Source organism: Athene noctua, chromosome 6 (genome assembly GCF_965140245.1).
Source record: "Athene noctua chromosome 6, bAthNoc1.hap1.1, whole genome shotgun sequence".
Taxonomy (NCBI): domain Eukaryota; kingdom Metazoa; phylum Chordata; class Aves; order Strigiformes; family Strigidae; genus Athene; species Athene noctua.
Genome location: NC_134042.1, coordinates 25,848,730 through 25,867,564, shown reverse-complemented (window position 1 = coordinate 25,867,564; position 18,835 = coordinate 25,848,730). Strand labels below are relative to the sequence as shown.

The 18,835-nt window shown below is 36.6% G+C and overlaps 1 protein-coding gene across 1 annotated transcript in view; it reads right to left on the bottom strand.

Annotated features, from left to right (window-relative positions):
- MIPOL1 (mirror-image polydactyly 1) overlaps window positions 1–18,835 on the bottom strand; it is a 186,762-nt gene that overhangs the window by 84,964 nt on the left and 82,963 nt on the right. Inside the window, exon 10 of the mRNA XM_074909904.1 lies at window positions 9,253–9,360. Within this exon, the coding sequence (XP_074766005.1) occupies window positions 9,253–9,360 (108 nt within the window). The remainder of the gene's footprint in view (window positions 1–9,252; window positions 9,361–18,835) is intronic.

Sequence of the window (18,835 nt, the reverse complement as noted above, 5' to 3'; positions counted from 1 at the left end):
GACAGCTTTCTATCTGGCCACAGGATGCCTGTATAGTTTGTTACATCTTCTATAACTTCAGAATGTTTTTCAATTCAGAACATGTATTTCTAGGATACACATATCTGAGATCTGCCCCAGGCCCATAAACTATTCTAGTTCTTAAGTCCTTTAACAGAGTTTAGGCAAAAACCTAAAAATGCTGCAGAACATTTACAAATGAAACAAAGCATCCTTGAAACTGGAAGGCCAAGTGGCAGCATCACTGAGCAAGGAAGGAACTTCCAGGAAGTCATCCAAACAGCTATCAAGAGAATCAACCATACAAAGTGGAATCTATCCTGTTAGAAGGAAGAGTGCAAAGTATTTGTAAAATGCTAAGTTAATATGTGCAGATGCACAATTACAGAATGGTTAAATAACAAACATGGACAAGAGGGCCTTGTCAACAGGAAGTTCGTGGTCACAGAAGCCTTTTAGCATGAAAGAGATGGTTCTTTGCATACCAAAAGTGACGATGAGGAAGCAGTCTAGATGACTGTGAGAATGATAATCCAGATTTAGAATAACCTGAAACCAGGAAATTGCATTCCAAGAACCTGCTGCATTCATCAGAAATAATACTTCTGCTAATTGAAAGTAGTAACACTGACTGACCTCATGGGAAGACAATTTCCACCTATGAAATGGAAACCAAAAAATAAGACTCAGCCAAAAGGTTTGAATGACCACATCATCTCCAATGACAAAGGGATGTTTATAGTATATACAAACAGTTTGTTGATGTTTAAGATTGTCAAGAGTAATCTGGTGCTGAGACATTTGAAGGTTGTCAACTAAAAAGCAACAGACTTCCAAGGAATTTTTAGAGGAGTAGATGAAACTTGACATCAAACATGAAGTGTGAATGAGCAGTGAATGCCTTAATGCTTAAAACTAAATCAAAGTTCAATAAATATATCTGTTTTGGTTAAGAGATGTCCAGCATCTGTTAACAGAAGAGAAGGAAGACTTGCACTCCTCAGGCAAGGTGAACAAACTTTTAGCCAAGACACTGTCTGTTCAGTCTATCAAGACACATTCAGTACCATTCTTGTGCAGCTGTTTACAGGTAATATGAAGCATGCTAAAATTCCTTAAGACATACAGTGCTCTAGACAAGCATAATTAGTTAGATGCAAGTCTTCTCAGGATCATTTTCAGGACAAACGTTCTGCCAATAAATGTTCACTCTCATCCGTATACTACTTTGCTTTGAAACAATTCTGACAGACTTGAGGTCACAGTAAATTGCTTGATCTTCTTTCATTTGAACGAAGTCCAAGAAATCCTGAGTAGCTCCTGTGCAGAGAACACTGTACACATAGAGCTGCCATGCCCGACAGTGCTGTCGGTGAAAGGACAGCCTTACAGATATAGGAAGGTGGCACAACCAGTGCAACCAAGGAAGCAAAGATGAGAACTTGCGTATGTCTATTTGTTTCCTTCAACTTGAAAAACCACCCAAGGCTTGAATGAGTTCAAAATTCTGGCCCATAGTGATGCCTTAGTGAACCAATACAAATGGCCTTGATGCCTATCCACACAGCCACTTAATGACATCACAAACTGTCCGCTGAAAATTATGCAACTACTAATATGTTACGAAACATAATTTCTCTTCAACTCCCAGGCAGATGTTTTGTATAAATCAGATGTATTAGACTCTGGAAGCCTGTGTTTCTAAAGGGACCCTGGACAACTGCACTCTCAGTGAAGGGAAAGTGTCTCATCTCACAATTCATTTCCATTGTTTTTCATCGGGAGAAAACACTGTATTATTTGTTTATGTCACATTTAAGCTATTACTTAAACTTTCAACTCCCTATACAAATTAAAATATTTTTGGTCAGTTAATAAAAATGTCTGTCAGTGCTAAAACATTAATTACCAGATGGGAGGAGACAGTCACTAAGAATGTAGTTGTCACTTGTGAATAACTATTCTGTCAAGATCTGCATAACTAAATAAAGCCTACCAGCCTGGATGGCTACAAAAAAAACAATTAACAAAACTGGTCACTGAAAGTGATACTAGCAGACTGAATTTCTGAATTTAGCTTTTTGACCCATACATGTGCTACATTAGTCACTTTCTGCCTATAGGGGATACACACAAGCAAACTGTTACTCTTGTAAATATATGACAGCAGATGAAGGAGGAATCCCTGGCTGAGGATCTCTGGACCCGAACTGCCCAGATGACCAGGTTATGACATCTGGCTGAAAGGAACAGTTGGGTTCAAGGAAACTTCAACTGAGTGCTTTAAAGACCACTTGACCAGTGCTTCCATTTTTTCCACCGAGACTGATGGGGAATGTTGGTCACTGTAGGGTTATATGAGTTATTTTCTCTACCTTTCCATACATACAGATAACTGGGTGGGTTGTCAGAAGTCTGCAGCAATGGCTTTTGGAGACACTGCCACTTAAGCAGCAAAGAATGCAGAAACTTAATGTTGAAGTGGAACATAGACAGAATTATTTCTGCAGGAGTTGTACACAGCCTCATTTTAGTGTTCATTTGTGGTACGATGCACCAGCTTACACCGATACCCTCTAAGGTGTACAGTACTATTTAATAACACCAGGATAAGGGCTTAACAGACATGGGTCTAACCTTAATGACCTTGTGATTAAGTGGGTTTGGGTGCAGCACAAGCAACTGCTCTGTTCAATGCAATTAAGATTGCAACTGTATCTGTCTGATAAAGTGTCTAGGAAGAAGCAACTGAAGAAAAATGTTTGTGCATTCTTATCCACATCCAGATTGTCAGCATCATGTTCCAGGTTTTACTAGGTCTTTTATTTCTACCACCTCTATGTACTTAAAAGCCATTCAAACATTCAAACTTTAGCAAACTTCCACTCTAAAAATTAATAGCGATCTCATGTGGTTTACAACAAGTTTTACTGACAGAGTAGCAAATTTGTCTCTTACATTGCCCAGTATGAGGGCACATACTGCTTTAGGGTAGCTACTGGAGAGCGAAATGGACTCATTGTGGCTTTCTACAAATCTGAACTGGACAACTCTCCTGAAAGCAGAAGGAGGAAGTGGCACCCTTCTTTGGAAAAGCAACTGAACTACTGAAATAGCTCTTGGACAAAGTTAGAGACTGCAGTTTACTTGATAAATGCTCTAGTATTTTATCCTTGTGTGAGTTATTGGAGGAATAGCATGAAGAACTTTTCAGGATTAGTTGTAACAACATATTATTTGCTGGAGATAACCTCCAGGAAGCCTGTTAACTATTCCCAGTGCTTCTGAAACGTTCCTGTAGTTTCAGAAAAATAGATATAGATCATAAATAAATGCAAGGGAACAGTGTATCTCCTCACAGTGAGCAGCAGATCTGCAATCTACTTCTCCTCCCCTTCTACTTCCAATATGAACCTGGCATCCCAGTCTTCAAACATATCTATACTTTTGCAAATGTGATAGCAGCCCCTTTTATAGGTAGCAGCACATGACATTCAAAATGAAAACTATGCTTTAGGGTTAACTCCACAGAATGTGCTCTCAAGCTGAGCTTTCACAGGTTGATATTCTGTTGGATAGAGAGGGAGCAGTGCATAGTGGCCAGAGGAATTCAGAGCAAAACATGAGAGAAATGGGTGGATTGTCTAACATATGAAAACTGCTGAGTTGCTTCACTGAAAAAAACCCAACCACTGTGAAGTAAGCACAATATTTCAAGGCATCTTTTACCAAACAATAACACCATACCAACAAGTAGATCAGTAGCAAGTTTTAAACTCCTCGCTGAGTAATGTCTAGTTACTTTGTAGCTAGAAACTGGAGAAAGGTGTAACACCCACTTCACCAGTGGGTAACATAGCTATTCATCTGTTAGCTATAAAATATTCGTAATCAGCAGCAGGTTTCTATCACTCACACAGCACTGTAGTTAACAGTGCAACAGCTGAAATGGCCGAAGTTGACAGAGTGGTGTTCTGGATGTGGCTGGGCCTTGCCTCATTTAAAACTTACGTTCCAGGTTCCTGATAAATCAACCTCATCTCTGTTGCCTCATATAAAATGATTATGGAAGTATTGAAAGGCTTTTCTCTAATGTTTTTCTAGAATCAATTAATAAATATAATAAAATGTAAAAATTGTATGCTGAACTGGAATTTGAATAGAAGAGATGAGATTGGAATCTCTCAACTTCCCACCGCTGGTTCAGGCAAGTTTCCCTGGATTACAGAATATTTCAAAAGTGTGTGGCTCTGTCAGAAACAAATCAGAGGCTTTACAGGCATAAACCAGCTCTAAACTCATTAAAATGAAGCTATGAAACTTCAACTCTGAAACACTAAACATAAAAACACTTAGAATTACTTAGATTTACAGATAAGGGTCACAGTTACGATCTTCAGACAGGAGCACTTCATTCTATAGTCAATATTATATCCCTAAATAGCATGAATATTCCATGCTTTTCAACAGTAGTAAACATTTTAAAATTCATGTTAAAGCTTTCTTACGTTTTTTTTTAAGCTCTTGAGACATCAGATTCTCCTGGGATTGTGCTCTTCATAGATGATACATTGACTAGTCATCTGGATTTGTTTTTGTGGTTGGCATTGCCAAGCAGAAATGTAGAAAAGGTTTCTACTCTAAAAATCTGGTAAATTCTGGGAATCAAAACAGAGCTTAATACAATCTATGACAGGCATAAGGGAGTACTTAAGTCTTCTAGGGTGGCTTTTTCACAGGCATCATTGCTGGAACAGCTACCAAACTTCTATGCATGTTGGATTTCCTGCCCTTGACACAGTTCTTAATGTGTCAGCAGAAAGCAGATGACATCAGCTACAACTGCTTTATGACACTACTGTAGACAAATTTCTGACAGGTCCTTCAGGTCACTTTCTTGCCTCTGACTAAATTTATGATATTCTTAATATAATGATGGAAGCATGTGGGACGAATCCTAGAGAAAACCACAACTAAAAAGATTGATCAGTCAGAAAAACATCACAAAAGCCAATCATAACCAAAGATTAACATCTTAACAGCTCTGAAGGAGATTAATAATTTTTACAAGTTCTAATGACATCATACTTGGATGGACTAAACTCATTAGGTCACTAAAGGGCACCTGATTTGTAAACCATCATGAAACAGCAGTCCTCTCCATTTTGAGAGTTTGGCTTGGAAGTAAAATTAGTATGTCTCTCTGGTCTTTAAAGCAGATTAATAGCTGCTTTAAGAAGAATGTACGAGCTAATTAAAAATTACAAAATAAATCAGGCCTGGGAAAAAACCTGCCACCTCTCCCTATGTTTCATTCAAATCCAGTTAAATATTTCCCATTAATTTTCACATTAAGTTATTTGTTTCACAAGAATTATTTCCTGTCCTTCTTCAACTGAGTAAAAAGGACATTCACACTGGCAAAATCTTTATTTTTCTTTAGGAAAATGTATTACTTAAAACTCTGCATTTCAAAACTTCACACCCCAAAGCTAACAACAATAAAATGATCCACAACAATATTTGAATACTAATGAAAAAAATAAGAATTCTTCAACTTTCCTATGTTTAATTGAGTCAGCTATTTCAGTGTATTGTGGGAATACATTTATCAGAATCAGTAGAGACCAAATGTTAATTATGAAGGCCAAGCACAAATGAATAATCTTACGTATAGACCCTGACACATTAGAACTGCAAAGCACTCTGCAGATCTTATTTTATGAAAATGTACTAAGAGCGCAAATGTATAGGCCCTTAGGAAGCAATTATCCCTAAAAGATTTAGCTATAATTCAATCTGAAATATTATAAGAGATTTTTTAAAATGGTTTCACAAAGAGGAGGATTATTTTACTTTAACTATGGAAATAGGGGCCCACATGCCTCTCTGAATGACCTCTGCGCAGTTGTGGGCATTGCCTGGAGGGAAGATTTGAAATTGGCCTATTTGTTCAATTAATACAATTCCCTATGAGCAATAAGAATATTATAAACATTAGGAATACCAGTTTGGCATTGTGAGACTGAATGGCCCACATCACTATAAGGAATGTTCGATGCAATAAATACATTGAATACGGAAATTTTACATCACATACTACGAACATGTATGACAGAGATTAGTTAAGAAGACTTATCTTACTAAAGACATACAGATGTTATATTGCACAGTAAGATAAAACGATACATATGTTTTATTTGTCACATGATCCTCAGGTATGACATAGGATCTAAAAGTGTAAAAACAAAGCGTGCAATAGTGCTTACATCATCTCTGTGATTTCCAGATCCTGGATCTGTCCAAATTACTGCCACCACATCTCTCTCCCAGTTACAATCTGTCTCTGCTGCTTTGCCTCACTTAGAAGTCTATGGGCTGCCACTGCCTCAAAAAAGGGTGGCAGTAGCACTGTGAGGCAAAATAACTAAAAACAAAACTAAAAGCTTGCAGTTTAATTTACCTATTAGGCCATACTATCAGTGGAATGAAACAGGTTTCTTGTGGATTGGTCTTAACATTTTTTTACTTCTCAGCACCTCACTGCTGTGAGATTATTTTAAAAAGTAAGAAACAATATCTGTTGGGTTTTGTTGTTTAGCTTATTTCAGGACCCCATAGAGGTAATGATCTCATCTTTTATCACAAACTTTTATGCCATCTTTAATCTAGCTGGTCCTGATCACTGTATTTTTATCAAGTTAAGATTGCAAGTATCCTTGCATCACATCTGATGTTTACACTCCCATTACTCCCTGAAGAAAGTCTAAAGCAGATCAAATTCCTCATCTGCTACCTATCACCAGAATACACCTTTTGCCAAATTGAATCAGACAATGTTAATTAAGTTTAAGAGAGTAGGGAAAATTAAAGATTTTTTTAAAAATCGACTTTCTTGACAGAAAATTTCCCGCATAGACACAGAAGGAATACCTGGACTCCTTCTGCAGGACTGAATAAATAGCATATAGTACAGTTCCCAGTTTACAGAGAGGTGGTTAAAGTAAATCTAGTTCTCTGGATCACGGTGAAAATAAAAATAGTTGTGTTGATATTTAACCCTGCACCACAAATGGCCTGTCCTGTTTTTCTGAAAATGGTCAGATGATCAGAGGGTGATTGGCAGTTAAAGAGGAGACAGGAGGGGATTCCTAAGTCTGTACATGCACTCCACATGTAGCATTTACAATAGTTACTGAGCACATACAAGAGGCAGGAGGCGGCAGCTAGGAACAAGAGGGTTTCACAGGGGAGGTGTGTGCCAAGACCTCAGTGTGTTATCTGTCAAGGGGCTCTGGCTGGATATTTCTCTGGCAGGGAGGTCTGCCGCTGACGGCAGCAGGAACACCCCGGCCAGCTGCAGCCAGGCCCGAAGCACTGGTCAAACCCATTTCTAAAGGAGTCAGTCGCTGACACAACTTTCATCCCTACCAGCCAGTCCATATTCTTAGGCTGCAACTGCACTAAAAAGGGGTGATAAGCTTTTCGTTTACATGAACGCTTAGATCAGGATGAGTGTTCATATGCTGTATATCAAAGCTAACAACTTCTGCCAACATTTCATAGGGGCATTTTAAAGTTTTCAAGGTCAAGAAGTCAACTTGACCCATCAACCTTTTAAGGAGTACTCCGATGGACCTGTCCTCACTGTAGGTAACAGTAAAATGAACTGAGACAAACTCTACAGAGGCACAATATTAAAAAAAAGTTCAACTTAATCAAAAATTGAAAAGCATTCCTTTTTTCCTCCCCACACTCTCATCTCTAACAGACTGTGACCAATTAACCTCTAACTTTGAAAAATCAAAAAATGCCTATGACAGCCAGAAATTAAATTCTTTAAAGATTAGGTGCTCAGAGAGCAATATCAGGCTTAGAATGAAATCCTGAACTATTAAGTCACTTCTTACTCTGAAAATATAATTATTCTGTAAGCATTATGTCAGGCAATATTAAATGTAAAAAGTGTAGTTTCAATAAAACATTTCTATTTTCTAACAGAAAGACTATGCATAATATTTTCAATGACACAGAAAAAACAAGTCATCATGCAATTCATGAAAAAACAATACATGTTCAATAAGTAGCATGCTCAGCAAGCACTAAATTTTAGTGATACCAGGTTCAAAACAATATTATTATTGTGGTCAGAAACAGCCCTGAATGTTTACAATCTCTATTTCTAGTCATCTGAGAATGGATTGCTCTCAGGATTGCACACCTGATTTTGTAATATTCACCACAGATTCTGATAACAATCATAAACCCATGGAACATAGAGCACACAGCCTCTATTCATTATACTTTTTTTACTGAGAAACATCAAATTATACAAGAATTTACCTTTATTCCTATACTTTGCATTGGTCAAGTTGTTTCATGAATAATTATGTTTCCCGAATATTAAAAAAGAAAAAGGAAAGCAGAGGAAAATCTGCCTATAAATTAGATACGTTTGGATCTTACTGCCTAAACCAAACACAGTTTTAAAACAACAACTCAGTATCAACAGAGTAACTTCTGTATTTATATTGCCTCTCCACTACCCATAAAAGATATTTTTAAGAATATAGTGGTTGAATAGGTATACACGATGCTTGCACATCTTACCTGGCATCGTCTCTTATTAGGGCTAGCGGTGAGATTGCTGGTTATGTAGCTATCAATTCCACTGACGTTACAATTTCCCTTTTTCAAAGCAGCAATAACCTGTCACTTCACACTGTCCTTTCTCTGACCCTCTCTGCCTCTCTGCTCATTTTTATTCTTATTGACAGGACTTATTATTCCTCCTCCCAATTCCAACTAGCTCCCCTTTTGCAAATAGTAGTATCAACTATGTGGTCACTAGTAGTATAGGTCAACAATGTTATTAATATAGCACACACTGTTGGGAGCAGATCAAACAGCCATGCTTTAAAATATTAGTTTTGCAAAGGTACCATGAGGCAAATAGTTGCAGCTTTCTTCACGTTATAAAATGTAATATCGCAAGGACAGGCCCCAAGAATTTAGCGTTAATTACTAGCCCAATAATTTGGAGGATATGTTATTTTTTTCTTGTTGTTTTCATACACAAAATAAAATAAAACCATAACAGAAGGGTGCTGTATCTGTGTTTAAAGAAGGGGTTGTTGGCAAACACCATAGCTCACTTCTGCCGAAATGTACACAACTGATATATGCAGCCCAGAAAGCTGGCACCAGGGGCTTACAACCTTAATTTGCCTGCAAGAAGAAATGGAGATTTACCTTCAGAGCACGTTCTTGATTGTTTTCAGCAGTCAGATGTCTCGTGTTGTTTGCTGAAGTCTGGTTCTGCTCTTTCAGATGATGAAGCTCCTGCTCCAGCCGTTTGCACTGCAACGAGGAAAGAATCCCATTAAGTAGAGGAGTGTGGGCACATTTTTTTCAACAAGCCAAATGAATTAACGTAAATAACCCCATCACCATTTCTGCAGTAGTGAAAGCATCAGACAAAAGCAAGTTACAATCACAGACCAGTACTAGAGCTATGCTTTTTAAATGTGCACCATTATTCAGATTCTTCCTGGTCCAATTGCATGCCAAAAAAAGCTAAGTTTACTATCAGATAAAGACATTTTGCAGAATGTTTTAAAAAGTCTTTAAAATGTTGGGTTGAATTTCTGCTCCTAGTTATGCCAATATAAGGCTCGATTTTGTCTTTTTTGTATTAAGTAAGTGGATACAAAGGAAGCAATACATGCTTTTAGAAAAGCAAGCAAATGAAAGACCCTCCTCCCAAATCTGGGACCTAGCCTTTTATAAGAAAACAGACATGTAACTTTTATACTTTTATTTTTCATGCTAAGAGATTCTCTAATTCCCAAACACACACCATATCTTGAAAGAAAAAAAGTTTTAAGGTTGTTTTGTTTAAATATTTAATTTAATGACAAAGAATGAAAAATTTAACATTTGCTACTGTGTGCATACACATGCATACCTACTGCTGTCAACCAAACATCTGCTTTAAAGATTAAAGATCTGCAAATTGTGAGCTAAATTACATTTCACTGTTTTTATAGTAACCATAAGAGGACTTGCTCAGTTCACTGTCCTATGAAAAAAACCCTGTTATACAAAAAAGCAGAACAGATGAAGTACCAGGAAGACAGGGGAACAACTGTTAGAACTAGGGAAACACACAAAGTTAGCAGGCACATTGTAAAACAGTACATTACAAGCACGCAGTCTGAGATCAGCACCAAAATCCAAAGCTGACAGACTGTTAGAACAAAAGACAATTAATTGATAATAAGTATTTTAATAAACACTTTCCGAAAACACTAGTAAGAAAGGAATGAGAATCATGATATAATGCCCATGTAAGCATTGCAGTCCCAAATGAAAGATCTGGAAACATCAGTCTCTTGTACTATCTCAGTGACTGTAGAAGACACAGAACTGAGCTTCCCATCAAGTGTATACAACCTATTCTGGAGCAATTCAGTACATGGGACAATGAAGCATGGCTCATGACAACTCTAAAAAAAGAAAAACTGTGAAACAGAGAGCCATAGGACTGCAAAAATTATAACTGAGGTCTGTGTAAAATAAGGAGTAGCAAAGGATCTTGAGACATAAATTTTAAAGACATACCAATACATACACTTAAACACAAAATAATTCCTTAACGATGTACTGCACATCAGGTATCCAGAATACTATGTAAACCAAAATGATTCAATTCTGTATTTGAGTAAGTTTTAAATAATTGTAGGTTCAATTCACATATCTGTTGTACTTCATTACTTCTCTTAGAAATCTGGGCTCATTTCTAATAGGATTATTTATTTTAAAGGCAGCAAATCTTTCTGGCCTAGTGAAATCTCTCAGTATCTGTTGTAAATTTCATTAATGCACAGTTTTATTTTTTTGCAAGAAAAAGAGAAAAAGACCCTTTCCCATAAAATAGGGAAATACAGAACAAATATTAAGGTACATTTGATTGCAAATATTTTTACAGACTTGAGATATTTAATGTCTGTGTTTATCTCACACACACACGAAAATCACAGATCACAGAATCATGGCTGCAGTTCTTTTCCTATGTCTAAAATGAAAATTATGTGTCTGCTGGCATGAACGTGCCAATAAAACTATGGAAAAACTAACACCAATTATGCTTTTTTTTTTTTTTGTCTAACACATAATCTAAATAGCATTTAAAAAAATAAAATCAATCTACTATTTCAGGCATTACTATGACACTCTACACATTGCATCATGTAAGATCAGCAGGCTTCTCACTTTTCTGCTTTGCCAACACTTTTCTTCAAAACAGTGTTTTGTAATTCCCAATTTGAAAACAGCACAGGTTTCTTACAGTAAATATTATTAAAAAGGCCAAAATCTCAGTCTACCTTTAAAACATGATTCTATATTCATGCTACTCTCTTGATTCCAAAAGAGAATCAAAAATATGCTAAGAGCAAAACCTAGCTATAGGACCATGCAGAAAAAGGTCTTGATGTACAGGGCAGGTTGCACAACTAAGGGCATGGGTGCAGTCTTACTCTGCTTGCCACTTCACTCCTGTGAAGACAGGACAGTGAAATAAACAGCAGCAGTGGGACTCTGCTGTCATGAGCATATAGAGCATGTGTCTTAAATATATAACACAAGTAACAAAATGAGTGGACCTCCCTATCAAGTCAACTTTGACATGATTACATTTCCATCAATCTTGGTAGCATTTTGTAATTCATCTTTACTTTCATTTCCACTAAGAACATTGATATCTGAAAAAATCTAGGCTTATTCAATCAGCATACTGCTTGAATCCATTTTGAGGGTATTGTTGAAAGAAATGGTGATCTAATTTGACCTTTGCACATAAGTGTCTTAATATGTTGGAAACAACGAATTAACAGAAGATGTTCTGAACTATCAATCAAAATGTATTTATTCCTAGATGTGTAGGAAGTCAAATCTTTAATTATCCTGTTTACAAAAGTATTATAATAATACTCTTAAATGGCAACAGTGTGTACATCTTAATAAAATTTTATACTCTACAACACTTCAATAGCTGAACTACTTTTAAAACATTAAAATAGCATTCTAAAAGCAAGCACTCTTTCATAAGAACAAGAGTATATGAAATTTCTGTGTAGTCTTTCTGTAAAAAGTTTTAAAAATAGAATTTAAAACAATGCAGCCCTTCTATTCATTTGAGCCAATATTTTTTGAATTCTGTGTCATTGGTTGTTAGCAAGGTCCAATAAAAATAGATGTTCTTTAAAAGAACATGTGTTTTTATTGGTTCACTCCAGGGCTCTAAAATGCCAACAGCTGCAAGTAAGAAACTGGATTTCCTTCTAAAAACATATAAAAATACTTTTTGGAGCACAGTGTAGAAAAGACATCATCCAATTCAGTACTGGCAAAAAGGAAATGTTGGATGTATCCTTTTAAGAAAGCTGAAAGCTAAAGGAAGTGTTTCATTTAAAATATTATAAATAAGAATGTCTAAACCCTGTTATCCCAAACTTGTGAAAATTCATACTTGTGAAACCTTCAAACAGAATCCTCTTAAAGTCAGAGACAAAATATTTTGTGCAATACAGGTTGACTAAATATCTGATCTGAGGTGTAATTATGCACTTAAATGGAGGTTCCCATGAATTGAACACTTTATGAAAGATGGGCTGTTAATTGAGAAAACTGCTTCTTTAACTCAGATACTTTTGAATACATCAAGGAATACAAGAGAAGTGTAGATGGATGTCCAAGAGAATATGTCTTGATCAGAACGCTAAAGACTTTGCTAAGTAAAGGATATTAGGTAACGTGTCATTTTATAAAGGTTTCACACAAACAATCCACCAAGAATTAGCTTCATCGCATGGTCTACTGTGTGCATGCGGAGTTCTGTAGCTAGAGAGGCAATACTGAAGATAAAAAACAAGAAGCCAAAAACCCAATCAGAAAATGGTTTCCTCTCTTCATTCAAATTCTCATGTTTGCTCTCCTCTCTGAATATATTTCCCTTAAAGTCTCCTACCTTAGCTAGCCTCATTCAGGTGATAACGTATTTGTCAGACGGTGAACCTCTTCAAGCCAACTCCAAGTGTTCCTTGAACAACCATCGGTGCCCAGCTGTACAGTTTTCACTACAACATCATCCATTCCGAACAACAGGCACTCAATCTGCTTTTTAACCATACTTCCACAGTGCAACCTGACTAAATTGCACTCAGTCTTTCCAAACAAATAGCCATGTGCCCAACACTGGATATATCACAAGCAGTTAAGACAAAATGAAAAAAAAAAAGCAGGTAACATACTAAAAGGATAACAAGAGATTCAGACAGGAAAGAAAGGATAGACAGCAAGTAAACCTGTTCTTCCCTTCCATCTTATAATTTAAACCATTAGGCTACTGGTGAGCCTTTTTAAACGAGCATCTGCTAACACGATTCAGCAGAATGAGGATGTTTATGAGAGGCACTGGCTCAACCCGCAGCAGGCTCTGACTCCTTTCTGTGAGTATCCAGGTGGGAGAGTTGAGAACACTGCAAGGAAAATCCAGACAAACTGCAAAAAGGAGCACCTGCTAAAGCGGACACTGATGGAAAGGTCAAGAAGTGGACCAAGAGAATATCAGTAAAGTCCTGAGTAAAGTCCTTGAGGCTCACCCAGAAAGAGACTGTTAAAAGATGGTCCCAGTTCCAGGTACACAAAAGGAGTAAAGATGGTTTACAATGAGTTGGGTATTTCAGAAGATAGAAAAATCAATGCAGATAACCACTTAATAGTGTTTGGCCTTTACTAGAAAATGAGGTTGCATTAACATATCAAACATAACTTTAGCACTTGTATAAACAAATTATCTTTAACATGCTGCCAGCTTTTCGGCATTTGCTTCTTCAGCTTGTACCTATAACATGTTAACATGCTGTTGTGGTGCCTGCCATGTCTACACAGATTGATGAGTTATTTTTTGATCGATCATTACTTAACATGATTATTCAGTGAGGTGTTCTAGAAGTAAAAGGTACAGACATTACATAAGAGTAAAGTAAAATCTACCAGTCACTGGAGAAATAACATTAGTAGGGACAAAGACGGAATGCAGCAAAGAATTAACATCGAGCAGATGGACTCCTTGCCCCCAACCACTTGGTCCCCATGGAGTTTGTTTATATGAAGACAACACCTATCCCCAGAGGCCTCATGCAGAAGCATATTTAACTCTCTGCTACTCAGGTTGATATGACTGTTCATGTGCTTTCAAAGAGACATAAATGTTTTGCTACACCAGGGTCCCTCAGTCTCATCTCACTGAACTAGATAGTAATGTCAAGTCCATTACACATTTTTGTATTTCAGCACAGATTTGACCCAGACGAAGGGTACTGTGACACTCCTTGGCTGAGGAAACAACAGCTAAAGCTGAATGTAACAGAAAACCATAACACATCCTTACTACAAACGCAGTCTTGGTGGCTTTTTAATCCTTTTACATCTATATTTGCTTTTAATAGTACTATATAGCATACAGTGTTTTCCATCATCATTCGTTAAAAGAACCCAAACCAACCCCTCCTGAACTTATGGCAATATGCTAGGGGAAAAAAAAGAGTCAATACATTATGCCATTTATCTGATGGGAAAAAAGAAAAGGAATTGATTTGTCTCCGTTAATACTGATATGAGGGTCAAAGTCTAATGAAACAAATGTACTAGGACTAAGATGAGGACAAATTCTGCACAAAGTTCTTTCCTGAATTCTGAATTACATTTGATTGTCTCATCCAACTAGTACACACAAAATATAGTATTTTATGAAAATATATTTTTTCCTCTAGAGTGCTTGTCAAAACCTGCAATGCTTATAACCTTAAGAATCAGCACTGGCATAAACACACAAGACTCCACTGACAAGATGGGTGAAAAAAAAAGGCAGTATGTAGATGGAGGCACTGCAACGTGCTTGCCTTGTTCTTGTACTCTTCCTGAAGCCTAGACTATTGGCTGAGCGGGGCCAGGGCTTTGGTTTGATCCAATCCCATCCAGTCAGTCTTACATGGTCTATGTAGTTTAATATTAGATCTTGTATATAACCACAGCCTCCCACAAATAGCTTAATTCTGTTATTAAATTCAAGGTAACATTCTTATTCAAGTCAGACAAAAATCAAAAGTGAGTGCTTAGTCGCTTACCATGGGTCAGCTGGTGAACAATTACTTGACAATGTATCAGGGCCTTCACATTAAACAGTGAGTACCTGATTACATTCTGTGGACTTTTATGCATGAAGACCTTGTTGAACTGGGATCTCAATAAGTGAAGCAGTGAGAAATAAAAGTAACCTAGCTCCTAATGAATAATTTGGGAAAATGGTTTATGTCCCCAAATTATGGGAAAGTAGTAGTCCATCTAAATGGCATATGAACTATTTTCCAACATGCATTTTTTCCATTATGCATTTTAAACAAAATGCTCATCAGCAAAGTAAATGACACATCGTATCTTGATGGAAAATACCATTAAAACATGAGTTTATGCGATACCAAGATCCTACCACTACAAAACATAGTATGTTCAGATAAATTCTGAAATTACTTAACACATATTCACTGCAATGAATAACTGAAGTACAAATAATTGTTCTAGACACCAAACACGAAAAAGATGAAGAAACATGGCTACTTTTTCACCTGTTATATTTTCAAAGTCATAACGTGTGGAAACATGAATACAAAAAACAACCACATGAAGCAAAAAAACCCAATTCAACTAATTCTTCTCTTAGTTTATTATTTTGTTCAACTTTTCTTAGTTCATTTATAATGATCTGCACTTCAGAGTAGCTCCCAGCTCAAAGATGCTGAATGGAACGCAAGTGTTCTCAGTTCAATAGTTCTTCTCTCCCCCTCCCCTCAATATTTTATTTTTGAACAGTCTGCCCCTTGTCCCAAATTCATCACGATTTCTGGAGAGGCAAACATCTTGCGCCACTTGGATGCTGCACAGCTCTTTCCTTTGCAGACAAAAATAATACCAAAGTCATCCAGTCAAAACACAAACCAACCTTTGGTGTCACTGTGAATTATGTACTTTGAACTGCAGATGTTTGGAAGCACTTATATTTATATAAATAGATTTTATCCTTTTTCTTCTAAAATAATAATTTTAAAAGAAATAAAGACATAAATGAGTTTCTACATAATAATCACTAGAAGGATTTTTCCATTAAATTATAATTTTGAATTAAAGCTTTCTAATCTATGAAAGAAAGGACTTTTCTTCAAAGTTCTGGCAAACCATCAACAAATGTGTTTAAATGATTATTTATACAATGCCTAGCAGCTTAGAACTACTGAGATTTCAAGAAAGAGAAGTGCTTTTGTAGAGCTTAGACCTCAGGAACATATGCATCTTTAAAAATTTATATTCTATTAGTAAGAGAAACACTTAAATGTAAACACCTTTTTTGCAGCAGTGCAATGGTGTCTTGCTCCATCAGAAGCCACAAAAAGAAACGCATTCAAATACAAATGAAACATTTTTGTCTTCTATGTCACTATAAGCCAGTTGGAACCTGCAGCTAATAATATAGGCAGATAATACGCTGTATACATGACTTAGTTTCCTCCTACCATTCCTTTCCCTTCTATTTCTGAACACTTCAAAATGCAGCAAAACAAGCTTTCATTTATTTTTATTTGAACAGTAAAAGGAACTGTAAGTGCACAGAAAGATATTCAGAGAATTCTGACAATAAAGTTTAACTGTTTCCACTCTTCATGTTAACAATCCTTACATGTGCAGCTATTCAACAGCACTGAGTAGCCCTTCGATACTCACCCACCTAACTCCATTCTCAATATATTCTTACACTTCCTTCCAGTGATGACATTTCAAAGATCAAGAAAAGCTTGATCTACTTCTCAAAGAGCTCAGCACACACAGGTTTTCCTAATCAATCACACTCATTATAAAAATGTGCAAGGAGAAGTGAAAGGAAAAAGTGACATTCTCAAGCTATATGTGATTCACAGGTCATTTGAGCAGGTTTCCTGTACTGGACTACTACGGCTCTGCTAACAGCGGTTGCTGACAGACTCCCGATCTGCAGGAGGAAACATAATAGTGGGAGCTGCTGAAGCCACGTAACTGGGTCACCTTCAGGGTTTCCTGTATCCATTGCATATAAGTTACCAATCTTATGTAATCTCTGATACATTCTTTATAGTCATTTCTGATCAGAACATAAACCCGGTAACCTGGAGTCAAACATTTATTCATGAGGCTGTACTCGGTCCGAAATTAAGCAAAAATGCATTCAACTAACCTAAGAGGTTTGGGGTTTTTCCCCCTAATTGCCTGTCATATATAAATAAGTGACTTCTGCTTTACATGAAAGTCACATTATTAATTCAATTTTTTAATTTCATGCCTACAAGTCTAATAAATAATGTATAAACTAAGCATGTAAGCTGATGAGTAGTATGCAAGGTTTGTATGCTTGCTCACACACATGCCCCACTGCAGAGTTGTAAAAACACTAGGAACTGGCACAGGACATGAACTTCATATAGTTTCCATGTCAGTGTGTTATATTCAAAAGCAAAGGAAATTACCAATACTTCCAAATAATTCGGCAAACAGAAAATAGTAGTTAAAATATTATAAGAGGAAAAGATAATTCAGGAATGAAGATTCTGTTTTAAAAACAATGACAAAAAAATGTTGTAAAAAGTAAATCTTTTTAGCTAAATTTTAAATCTCTGAATAAAGCTCTGTCAGTACAATAATAATTAGACTAGGATCAGTTCGACTTTCAATGCATGGCAGCAATTCCAGCATACAGATTCAAGAGATGATTTCAGAGTAGAAACTTCTGCACAGAAAATTATTCACAGTGACTAACCTCAACATCTTTAAAAACATTTAAAGAATAAAATTACACAACACCAAAGAGGTCTTGGAATAAATTAGCCATTAAAACAGGGCATGTATTAGTATACTATTTACAATAGAACCAAAACTGAAATACTCTACTAGACTACCTGAAATAATTTCCACCCTAGTTGAGTAGTAAGTAGTACTGCAAGATAGGTCCCAAAGAAGCCAGTCAGAGCAGCTGAATATTAAAATAGTATTCTGATCTTCTTCTACTTATGGTCTTAGTATCCATTTTCCAAGTCAGTGCAACTCCTACATACTCATTTACATACTATTTTGCAAGGCAGCTTTGGTCATTCTAGACTCCAGTGCTAACTACTGTGCAATGTGTTAGCACACTGAGCTGTAATATTGAAATGGGCTACTGCAGTCAGAATATTTGGTAAATGCAGATAACCTGCTATTCCACTTATTTTTTGTCTTCAGTTAGATAGGAACAGATTCCTCAGCAGCCAGCCACCTCTTTATCTCATGGGCTCAAAAACCAATCACATTTTATTTCTGCAGATTTGTAGATCCTACACACGTTCTTTCTAACATGGAAATATAATCACAGAATCACAGAATGGTTGAGGTTGGAAGGGACCTCTGGAGGTTATCTTTCCCAATCCATCTGCTCAAGCAGGGCCATCTAAAGCCAGTTGCCCAGGACCACATGTAGATGTTTTTTGAATATCTCTAATGAGAGAGACTATAAAAGGACTATAAAGGTCTGTGTATTCCTAATAAAAGGAAGGAACACAAATTTCAGAAAGATGTGAGTTATTTTTTATTGGTTTGCTTTTTTATTTTTCCTCCTTCACTGTTGAACGAAGAAAACACAAGTCTTCCCTCTCCAGTTTCTTTAGTCTCTGCCTCCTTCAAATGTAGCATCTTTCCTCCTTTCTTTCACACA